The sequence below is a fragment of the Stenella coeruleoalba genome (assembly GCF_951394435.1).
Source record: "Stenella coeruleoalba genome assembly, chromosome: 12".
Lineage (NCBI taxonomy): Eukaryota > Metazoa > Chordata > Mammalia > Artiodactyla > Delphinidae > Stenella > Stenella coeruleoalba.
In genome coordinates this window covers 78,864,530-78,876,913 of record NC_137158.1, presented here as the reverse complement: position 1 = coordinate 78,876,913, position 12,384 = coordinate 78,864,530, and the positions used below count along the sequence as shown (strand labels likewise).

The 12,384-nt window shown below is 39.9% G+C and overlaps 1 protein-coding gene across 1 annotated transcript in view; it reads left to right on the top strand.

Annotated features, from left to right (window-relative positions):
• Positions 1-217: 217 nt before the first annotated feature.
• Positions 218-12,384, top strand: part of NOX3 (NADPH oxidase 3) — a 58,038-nt gene continuing 45,871 nt past the window's right edge. The window contains exons 1-5 of the mRNA XM_079939443.1: positions 218-307; positions 925-1,020; positions 1,137-1,247; positions 2,249-2,333; positions 10,645-10,790. Of these exons, the coding sequence (XP_079795569.1) occupies positions 260-307; positions 925-1,020; positions 1,137-1,247; positions 2,249-2,333; positions 10,645-10,790 (486 nt within the window). The 5' untranslated portion in view covers positions 218-259. The remainder of the gene's footprint in view (positions 308-924; positions 1,021-1,136; positions 1,248-2,248; positions 2,334-10,644; positions 10,791-12,384) is intronic.

Genomic DNA, 12,384 nt, shown 5'->3' with positions numbered 1-12,384 from the left:
AAATCTTTGAAGAAAGGAATCATTAGACAGAGACTTGCCTTGTTTTCACCAAGGTCAGGAGGCATGTCAGCTTGGAGATGTGCCCTTGGCGAGAAGTCCTTAATTAGAAATTCCTCGGGAGCTGCTCCCAGTAGGTGCTTCCTAAGACGAAAAGACAAAATAACTTAGCAGGGAAGCCCTTACTAAGGGTAAGGTTATAACGTCCAGGTTCAGGTGAATGAAAGAAACAATTTGCTGACAGCAAAAGAGCAAAGCTGTCATGATGGGTTGCTGGATTTTGAATGAAAGTCTCTCCATCATATTAGTAGTAAGTATCATTTTTGTTATTTAACTTTAAATATATACATTGAATGTCTTGATTCTTAGGATAACTTGTAGAGCGATATGAAATAACTTCAAGTATTGCTCTGGTTAAAGGACTAAAACTTGTTAGAAAACATTCAATAGATATATTTAATTTACCCTTGCAGAATCATGTAAGTCATGACTTTTAAAGTCAAGTAGTTTGCTTTTGCATCATGTATGAATGTTTCTCTAAATCGAATGAAGGCTTTGAATTAGACTATGAAATTGGAATTTTTCCAGAGTACTTTCTGAGTTGTTTTTAAAGATTTCCTCCTTCTTGACATTATTGACTTAAAATGTTATAGCAGTGTTGATTAGGATGGTTTTGTACTTTTCATTAATTTCCTTAAAATACACCCATATATGTTTAAAGTCTTTTTTTATAAAGTTAACAATTTCTTACCAGTACGATCACTGTTAAAAAACTGATCTATGAGAAATAAGTACTGTATATTGTGGTTGATATTGAGAAGCTCTTCATTTCACTTTAAAAGAAGAACCCCAAGAACCCCAAGTGATTTTGAATAGAAGAAAAGGTTGAAGACAGTATTGATTGGTTCTTTTTTCATTCTACTCTAGCTCTCATGGCTGGGAGTAAATTTATATCTGTTTATTGACACATTCTGTTGGTACGAAGAGGAAGAGTCTTTCCTTTATACACGAGTTATTCTGGGTGTAAGTAGATTTGGGGACTACACATTAATTATCATTTCAGAAAGAAAATGCATTCTCTTTTCCCCGGCTTCCTTGTTTTCACTGTATCTCTTTCTTGTGTGTTTATGTATGGACAGTCAACACTGGCTTGGGCTCGAGCATCTGCAGTGTGCCTGAATTTTAACTGCATGCTAATTCTGTTACCAATCAGTCGAAACCTCCTTTCACTCATGAGAGGGACAAGTAGTGTAAGTACTAAATTATCTGAAATAATTTCAGTTGTTATGATCTAATGTGTGTCATTGAAAACAAAGATGTACTTCACTATGAAATTCCCAATAATCCTGGTTAGATTGAGGTCTGTTTCTCTGTAGTGAGAACACAAGGACTAAAACTGAATGTCTGAAATTGGAACATCTGATTTGTCTTTTGCTTTTGCCATTGACTCCCTACATGACATTGGACTCATTGCTCAACCTTCCCCTGATGCATTTGCTTCATTGGAAAAGAAGAGCTAATAAGATTGACCTGACTCGTGCAGATGGAAGTATTATAACAGCTTGAATTACTACAGTTTCTGATTAAAAGGAGCTAAATAAGTAGATGAGCCAAATGCACTCAAGAAGCATCTCTCTGAGTTTTCAGCCCAGGAAAACACAGTCACTGTACATAGATTTTAGTATGTAAATTTTAGCCCCTACCAGACATATTGGGGTATTTCCTAATTATGTAGATGTCACCGTGTTGGGTGCTTACCTGTGTTTCCTGCCAAACAGAATAATGCACTGTACAGAAAAATAAGACCTTCAATAACCCTTCTAGACTACATAATTTATTATATAATCATTTTCATAATTTTATGAATATCTAGTTGTAGATGCATATAGAGCCTTTCTTGGTGTAGTAAGGAGTAATTTATAGACTACTTAAACCATGTCACTGAGGGTGATGGTTACAATCTTCATTTCCTAAATTAGCTGAGGCGTGATTATTAGCAGGTTTATTCTAGAGTTTTGGCTTATAGCCAGGCAACTACTAACTCAGTCACTTTTATTGAGTTGAAATTTCAGCAAAGCCAGTAATAACCATTTGATTTTGCTTGTTTAATTAATGGCCACTAATTTTTGTGTCATGTCGCCTCACCTTCAGTAATTTAGAGACAGGGCCTGAGTCTTGCTTTCTTAACTCTTATGACACTGTTATTGCTATGATTTTCCCTGAATAAGACTTTTAATTTTTGTTATTCTAGTGCTTCAGAGGACCATGGAGGAGGCAATTAGACAAAAATCTCAAATTCCACAAACTGGTTGCCTATGGGATAGCCATGAATGCAAGTAAGTGCTAGTTATTAATTGCCTGATTAATTTTATAATACCTTCCATTCACTTTATAGTTTTATTTCCTCCCTGCCAAAGACTCACCCTTAGGTAAAAGAAATCTTTGCCTTCCATCTGACCATACAAACCTTATATAAATGGATTTTTTAATTTCTGATTTATACTCATGCAGTCTTCCCTACCAAGCCTTCAGTTTGTCAAGGAAAAGTTTATGAAACTTCATTTTCATTTGTGAATAACTAAGCTTGTTGATAATACCATGGTAAAAACCCACTTGAAAAATGAACACTTTGTTAGTCAATATAATTCACATCAGAAATAAAATTGACCTATACTCAAAGTCCCATTCAGTCGTAGGAAAACGACTATCAAATGGTATCATGGGCAATAAAAAGAAAAAAGAAAAGCAAGATCATGTGAACAAGGTTCTGAACAGTATTGAGCTAGTGGATATAAAAGGATCTTGAAAAGATATGAAGCTTTATAGGTATATAAAGTGTTATCACTATTTCTTGAATAGAAAACAAGAGAAATCAAGATACAGGCACTAGAAATTAGCATCAAAGGTTAAGGTTAAACTCTGGTGAGGAAGAAAGGAACAGGGGCAATAACCAACTGGCTTGTGGTTTTGTTGGGCGACAAAGACATTGAAATAAAAGGCTATCTGAACAATAAAGAGTTATGATTCAGGACTGTTTCCCTCAAACTAATTTAACAATAAACCGTTTTTCTCATTTGTTTTTATCCTCTCATGCATAAAAAATAGCAGAGTAAAAAGAACACTCAAAACAAATGCGGGTTTAATTAAGCAACAAGACATGACAGACGGTGCCCCAGTGCCAATTAGCACAACTTCGGGTGTGCGCTGAGATGTGTGGGGAGAGTTCCCTACCGGCTGTCTTCAATGCCAGACTAAACCAACCCCGGAAACGTTTGCAAAAGGTCTTTGGAGTTTGTTAAGACTTAAGCGTAAAAATACATCATGTCTTAGAGAACACTAGCGAAGGGATGGAGGACAAGGAACAGGGCTAATTCATGTTTGTGTTCCAAGGCCTGCAATAGCGCTGAGTATATGTAGGTGCCAATAATCTTTGTGAATGCGGGAAGGGATGAAGACTCAGGGAAGCAGATTTCAGCTCAGAAATGCAAGTCTTTGCCAGACCTTGAAAATTATCTAAAATTAGAACGAGGGTCCCCTGAGAGTGCTGAGTTCCCTGTTGGGGGAGGTGTCCTAGTGGAATCCAAATTGCTCCTTGAAAAGCACTTCAGAGAAGGAATTCAAGGAATCTCTAGGCTTCCTTTAAAATCTTAAGAATCTTTAATTCTGTATTAAAAGAGGAGATAAAACACAGTACAATGGCAGGAAGAATATGATCACTCTGCAATAGCTTTAAGGCAGAATTGGACTCTAAGAGAAAGTTACAAAGATATTACAGAGAGAAGGAACAAAAAAACCCACAGCATCAAAACAATCAAAAAAGAAATCAAAGGATAAAGGAAAATATGTATTATACAATAGGTTTCTCCTTAAACCTTTGCGTATGTATATTTCTTCATCTGGAATCATATATCAATAGTATACCTGCATCAGTGATGTGTACTGAATATCTCCCGCCCATGTGCAAGATACCCTGATAGGAGCTGTAACCGTCTGAAACTGGTACAGTCAGTAATGTTTTCAGGATGGAGTATAATTCATAGGGACAGCAGTTGACTAGAATCAGATAACCAAGTTATTTTATACCCCTGCTAGTGATGGGTTGTGTGATCTCGGATAAGTTCCTTATGTCCTCCTCTGTGGAATTAAAAGAACAATAATCCAGTCTATCCATCCTTATAAGATGCGCAGACCAGTTGTCAGGAGTGGACCTCTAGGAAACCGACAGACTTCAAGGTCATTCACTGTGGCTATTGCAAAGAGAATCAGGTCCAGGTTTAACAGGGCCAGCAGGCTCCGCTCGTCAAGCCCCGCCCACTGGTGCTTCCCCTCACCTCTCACCGCACCCCTTTGCTTTTCCCTAGCTCCCGGCGGTCCCTGAGCAGTCTGTGCCTTTGCTCTTGGTATTCCCTTTGTCCAAAATGCTTATCCTCTCCTTCTTCGTTGGGTAAGTGGTTGCTGTACCCAGGACTCGTTGCCTGGCCAGCTTTCCTCTGAGCCTCCAGGTCTGGGCTGTTGGCCCTCCTCACCTGCGGGTCCAGCCGCACCTCCTGCCCTATAGTACTATTTCTCAGACTCTCATCACCTTAAAATTTGCGACTGTGCCTTATGCCTCTTGGCTTTCCTGGGCCCGGCACACAATAGGTCCTGAACAAATTGGTCAAACCTGAGGATGAGCAGAGAAGTCAGCTAGCAGGCAAAAGAGATCAAGAGAATTCCTGGAAAAAGAGACAAGATATGAGAGTGCGGGAGTTCCCAGGGAACCGGGAGCAGTTTGGGGTGGACGAAAGATAGAGTGGGCAGTGAAGAGGTTCAGAATGACGTCAGTCATCCAAGGTAATCAGTTCGCATTCTGCTATGACAAGACAAAGCAGGCAGCTCTTTCTCCTCCGTCTTTCCCTCACAGATCCCTGGAGAGAATCAGGTATTCTCTCTGGCCCTCTTCTGCTTGAGTCCCCACTGTTTGCCAAGCTCCCAAACATCTCCCGGGGCTGTGCCAGCAGGGTCTGACTGCTTTTGAGAGCAGAGCGCCCCTCTTCTCCCACCTCCATGGCAACCAGCGGCGCTGCGGTTGTTTCCATTCCAGGCAAAGGCGGGAAGGTGGGGAGATCGCTCTCTGCTTCTCCCAGACCCTGACAAAGCAATTACTACATTTCACATTAACTACAAAACGTGGCTGGCAACGGTGCTTTTAGAAGAAAAAAAAAATGCTAAGCCCTGGTTTCATAGATATACCTTTGCTTTTCACATTTTGTCCTTCCGGTGTATTCACTTGGGAGCAGCTGAAAATGTCCCCGTGCTTATTTTATTACCATCGTCCATGATGCTGCTTTTCAAATAGCCGACTGGCTTAATAGAGGTGTGTAACCTTGGAGGAAGTGCGTCCACATCGAGGTTTGCGTGCCAGCCTCTAATTTCTCATCCATTCCCCTGTAAGTTGAACTGCAGGCTTTAATTGGTCAAATCATTAAAGGATGTAATTAGAGCCTTGTGAAAGTAGGCTGGGGTGGAGGAGGGAAGAGGCAGACAATGGTATCCATAATCAAGGGCATCACCGAAAATGCAGTGACAGGAACTCTTCTTCCTTTGGCTTCCTGCCTTCCTGCATGCCTGCCTATGATAAGAGCTGCTGGAGCCTTCTTCAGCCACTAATAAATCATTTTCAGAGCCCTGTAACCTCACTGGTATAAAAATCATAGTTTCGCAGCTTCTCCGTTCTTATTAATGCAGGTCTTTCTGGGCTCTCTGGTCCACAGTAGACCTTGAAGACGCTTCCAATGGAATAGTAGTACTTTGAGCCCGAGCTTCCTTCAAGAGGTCTGTGAATAGAGACCAAGGCAGCTCTCTCTGGCAAATTCTGCAGCTTGCATCCGCTAGGTTCCAGGGCGGACAGTGACCCACGTGTAGCTCCTGATGAGTTGCTGATTAAACCTCAAGAAACACAACACAGACAGGTTGAGAGAAACGACCTCAGAATCGGGGTGCTAAGAAAAAGTGATTTGGAGGACTCACCACAGAGAACAGTCTCAGAGGCCCAAACTCTTCAGGACTTGATCCCAAAGGAATGGCTACTAGTTCTGCTTGAGGCACGGGGAGGTCCAAGGAGGCTCTCTACCCTGTCCTGCCTATAACATGATTTAATGGGATTTACAAACGAGTGGCATGCACAGGATGCCAGAGAATATGTGTGTTCTTGCAGAAATCAGACCACACACTTGAAAGTTTGGGGCCAGATTCTGAAATGCAGAATCAAGAAGCGCAGCCAGGATTTGTCCCAGCATCCTTCTTTCTAAAAGCTGCTTAATTAGGAGGTGACTAACTTCAGAATGACTGTTATCACTGACAGGCAGGCAGAAAGATAGCAAGAACTGACCACACTTCCAAGATTCTCCCTCAATCACACTCCCTTTGATCTCCTGCAAAAGAAAAAGAAGGAAAGAAAGAAGGGAAAGGAACTTTCTCAGGGCAACTGGCTCTAATTGTAGCCTTTATGGTTTTTTTGTTCACTCTTCAATAAAATCTCCTTATGTGAGCTCAGAAGTTCAGACACCAATTAAATGTGCATTTGTAGTGTGTCTAAGATTGTGGCTCTCTTTTAACGTAAAAGTACTTTGGTAAGAAAATAAAATTGTGGGAAGACCCAGCCACAGCATCTTTTCGTCTGGCATTAAGGTGGGATCTGGAAATGCGTACCTAGGGCTCTTCCAAGGGCTTTGGCAGAAAGTCCCCAGAGGCACCAGGAAGAAGGAACCTGTGTAGTTGGTGACACTGGATTTGCCGTAACACTTAAGAAACCCCTTTGAGACAGTGTTGACTTTGAAAACATATTGAAACATAAGTTTCATGTTTGCATTGCTCTCGTATTGGACTCCAGCTCCCTTTTAGATTGACAGATACTCCCAATTAGCTTCAGACAGAGACACAGGAGCCAGACAGCTGGAAGGGAGCCTAGACATCAAGGTTTAGTCCAGTCCACACATTTTACAGATGAGAAAACAGGGACTGAAAGAAGTTAAGTAACTGAGAAGTATCCTCTTCAGTATTGTTTCTCCTACATGCTCATATCAAATCTAGTAACATGATATGATTTTGGTGACTAAGAAAGAGGAAAATAAAACCATATCTCTATTTTATCACATACTTGAAGCAACCGTCACTGTAAATATAGCATGGCTATTCATATTAAAATAACTAAAATGTATAAAGGGAAGAATAGGAAATATAATGTCTGAAAAAGAACAAAATCAGTATCTCTCTTGGTATCTATCAAGTCCCAACAGTCCTGGATTTGGTAGCTGGGATACCTTTGGTTCCAAGCCAAGATCACAGTAAAATTAGGGTCTGATCTAAGAGGAAATAAAACATTTAGACAAACAAAATGGGCACAAGCAGTATCCTCTCTGAGAATTCCTGAGATAAGTAAAATAAGATATTCTAATTTTTATTTTCTACCTGTGAAAAGAAAACAAAATAGAGGTAGCTGGAGCAAAGGAACATTTAAGACGTGAATTTCAAAGTACATAAAAAAACTAGAAAGAATAATTTTCAATATATTCCCTCAGGAGCTACCTTTTGCAAAGCATCTTGGGTTTTCTTATACTACTTCATTAGTTTCTTCAGCTCTGTTATGGGAAACCTGGCAAGAAGAATAAATAAAGAGTTCAATATCTTTGCTCATTCAATAAATGTACTTAAATTTAGTTTATCAGTGTCAAATTCTCATGTGGAAATGAACCTAACAGAAAATAGATTGTGATCAACAACTCATTACATGGGAGAAAGATGTTACAGAACGTAGACTCTAAAAGACCTAGAATTTATCCTGTGTTCCGTTTCTGACCATCACATGTGGATTATGTAATAGTAAATACGTCACTTAATTTTTTGCTTGAAGCTCAGAATCTATTTCTGTAAAATGGGAACAGCTCCTCTCTGTCTGGTGTGCTTTAGTCCACAAAGGGAGAATTGAAGAAAGCTAGGAGCAGAGGAGTGAGGGTAAAGGGATATAACGTAAAAGGAGTATTTACACCCACCTACAAAGAGGACTCCAAAGGTCATAAGTCTTAGGAGCTATTTGACTCTAGATTAAAGACACCAACTGAGCCATTCAAAGAGTCTAGCTAAGCCCTTAGGAGAAATTCATTTTCAGTAAACTGTAAGGGTATAACAATTATTGATTAGTGAAAAGAAGCAGTATAACTTAAAGGTCAAAAGATGGGCCCCTGGAATCAAGCAAACAGGGTTTTATCCTACCTTTGCCATTAATGGACTACAGGTCTCTTAACTTGTTATATACTGGTCTGTAAAGTGGCAATAAGATTAATACTTGAGGATTACATGAGATCATATGCCTGAAGAATTTATAACAGTGTTTGCGGTATAATAAGTATTCAATATCTGTTAGCTATGAAAAATATTACCTGTTTTTTTCAAAACTTTAAGATACTTACCAGAAAACAGCAATTAAAAATACTGGACAGGGGCTTCCCTGGTGGCACAGTGGTTGAGAGTCCGCCTGCTGATGCAGAGGACACGGGTTTGTGCCCCGGTCTGGGAGGATCCCACAAGCCGCGGAGCGGCTGGGCCCGTGAGCCACGGCCACTGAGCCTGCGCGTCCGGAGCCTGTGCTCCGCAATGGGAGAGGCACAGCAGCGAGAGGCTCGTGTAATGCACAAAAAAAAAAAAAAAAATACTGGACAATGTTTATGTTCAATTTAGCAAATAGTTCCTATTTTACATACAGCATATTGCAAGAGACTGCTGCCGGGTAAGCTTTTCTAGCTCTGTGGACGCTAAGACCAAACAAGGCAGCCCCTTCGTAGACGTGGCCGCATATAGTAACAAATGGAACTTAACGAGGAAAGACACCGCCCCTTTGGTGCTAACCTCACCAAACCCGTAAGGAGACAGTCAACAGCACAGACTCAGAAACACTATATAATATGCTTTGCCTTCTTAAGTGAGCTTCAACCAAAAGTATATTTGAACTGATTTCTAACTAAAAGGCTGTAGAAAAATGTGTTAAAACACGTATTAGCAGGGAAAACGCTACTCCAACAATGTTGCACACAGATTGGCTCCCTGGACCTTTCTCCCTTTCTGTAATCTTATGGTCACTCTACAGATCATTACTAAGGACAGGCTGGTGCTAAGCATGTGCCGGGTGTTGAGGTTTCAAGATGAACGAATCTTGAGGCGTCAAAGTCCATCAAGAAACGCAGGTATAAAAAAAAAAAAAGAAACGCAGGTATAAATAAATACTCAGAACCATAGTATCTGGGAAATGTCATCAAGGTATGACATCCGTGCTTGTGGAATCGAAGAATGCTTGAGAAGACAGCTTTTGAATTGGGTCTCAAAGCGTGAGGACTGCTTTGCAGCGCAGAAGAGGGAATGGCTCTGTTAAAAGAAACTCAGGTGGCAGAGAGAAGAGGCTAAACAGAAGATGTCATTTCTAGATGTATCTGATACTGGGACCACAGGAATCAAATGCCACCGATACTCACAGAACTTTCTGCTGTTCCTTTTTCCCTCACTCCCCATACCTCCAGCCAGAACTTAGAGCCGTGGAGGACCCCCAGAATTCACCCACAACTGTAGAGATTTATAATAGTAGTAGCTTCTGCTGCTTTTCACTGTGGGTGCAGGAAAAAAAGAAAACATATCAACTGGGAAATTATCTGTACTCTGGGTAATAAATTCTCATTTCACACTTGAATCTGATCCCAATGGCAAGTATCAACTGGCCACCCAGCAGGGCTTCCATTGGTAGGAAAAGACTCAGGATGTCTTTGTCTGGACGTTGTGACTGCTGGCTTCCCCACAGATTTCAGAAGACCGGGAAGAGTAGCATCGGGCACAGACCTCGTAGGCTGGATGATGCTGTGTTCTGAGCTTATTCTCTTCATTTGGAATTTAGACATCACCAATTCCCAGAATTAGAAAGCTGAATTTTCTTCTTAAGAATATACAAAGAGGCTTAGTTCCATAAATACTGGCTTATTTCAGTCCACTAGGAATAACACATGCAAGTATATGTGTGTATGTGTACATGTAGGTATATATATACATGTACACTAAAATGTATAAAGTAAGAGTAAAAAATATAAAGTCTGAAAGAGAACAAAAACACTGTCTCCTCTGGTATCCATAACGTATGTCGTGTGCATATATATTAGTGTGCATGACGTACAGTATTCTAGACAATGCTTTCTTATTTCTCGGGAAAGAAGGTGTGTGTGTGTGTGTGTGTGTGTGTGTGTGTGTGTGTGTGTGTGTGTGTGTATCTTATATATATGTATAGGATGGAATACATATATATATATATATATATATATATATATAATTAGCTTGTATATCATAATATCTATTCCAGGTCCAGAATGATTATATGTTTATAATTAAATTATGGTGAATTGAAATTTAATTTATGTGAATATAATTAAAATGAATGCTGTGAATCATACAATATCTTCAGAAGTATTTGATTCATTCCATTCAAGACACTTGGGAAAGATGCACAAATTACTCTTCCTTAGATATTACAAAAACCAGCACAGAGAAACTTGACCAGATAGGCACTGAGTTTCTGAGTAACTACCAAGGAAGAAATCCACATGGTGCATGTCCCGTATCATCCCTGGCCCGTAGCCATCCACATCTTGGCGCATTTGTGTAACCTGGAGTACTACCACTGGAGCCAGTCGCCAGAAGCAGAGGGACTTGTAGCCGCACTTTCCAAACTTGGCAACGCCCCAGATGAGACCTACCTCAACCCCATCCGGACCTTCCACACAGTGAGTTCTCCTCGCATGCCACCTGGCTGCTCATCCCCCAGATTCTTCCTTTTCTGATCCCTTTATCAGGAATACTGTATTTCAAAAGCTTTTAATGAAACAAAAAGCTAGAGAGGTTTTTATGCCAAACGCTAACGTCAATTTCACCTTTTAAAAAAGTTATTTTCTTCTGCCATCAATGTTGCTGAGAGGTTATGAACAAGAAGAAAAACCGATGCCACTTAATTAGTTTATAGCAAAAAATAGTAAATACACCTAAACAAGAAATGCAATAACCTGTTAAAACCCTAACATTTAACATTTTTTAAGTAGCTCATGATTAGATATTTTTTTGCCTATGTTAGAATCATAAAGAATGTGAAGTACCATCTAAATTCAGGGAGGAGGAATTGGATGTCTTCATTTTCAGTTTGCAGATTGTTTTCTGGATCCCTTCTCCTGTGTCATTTTTGGCAAACAGGTGACTAGCTAGTTTGGCAAATCTGATGCTGGGCAAAGCAGCTAATTCCAGAATAAGACCCGCATGGCCAGTGACATCATTAATGCTAATTAGCTGTGTGCCCATGTGGGAAACAAAAAAGAATACCCAAAGTGTAGCCACAGAAAGCCATCTGTAAAGACTAAGACATTTCTCTCCTTTAATCCACCCTCTACCTCTCTTTTCCTGATGGATTTAAACTTTTGCCATGTACTACCTACTATATTGGAACATGTATCCAGCAAGTTGACGAAGCTCAGAAATCTGTACTGCCCAAGAAGAGCCCTAAGACAATACTCTCCAGAATGGGAATTTCTCCACTACCATCTGGGCCATCCCTTTAAGTGACCCTTTTGCCCACGCAGCCTGATTTGAAGAAGCAAAATTCAAAGTCTCTTTTTAGGGAAATTCTTCCATGTCATGTCCTCTAATTATCCTAAGATGATTTTGAAAAGCAGGCCACTGATCAAGTAGAGCTACATTTTCTTAGCTGACAACAATTAGAGGCTACAGATGCCCTAAGCTTGTGGGAATGGAATGCCTTTGGTGTACTCATCTGAGCTGTGGGATGTGTCTGGGCACCTACTGGGGTTAACTCTTTTCCCCACTAGGGCTCTGGAAAATTCATTGCAATACACACCCGAGAATAAATCTCAACATTTTGAAGAGACTATGTAATAAATAGCACTTATTATAAATATTTTTAAAGCAATTTAACAAGATGATTAAGCTACTCCCTATATGGTTATTTTGTAATTTTAGAAGCAATATACTATTTAAGTACTAATTAAGTTCAGGAAACCCTCTAATTTGGGATATTTAGAGAAAGATGGGTATCAGTAACACAGTGTGTACATTACAGAGTATTTCTAAAGAGACACGGTGGAATTGTTTAAGACAAATCATTGCAACTGAAACCAGTCTATAAATATGTCGTGACAAGAGGGAAGTGGGGATTTGCTTTAATAAGCAAAGAAGAATGATTTGTAATTAGCACATCATATGATGTAAATGGATTTCTAAAATGCCTGGGTACACTTGAAAAAAGTCTTTTAAATGTTGTACACATACCCCTTTCAATTTTATTTCCACTGTTTGCTCTGTGAAGAAGAAATA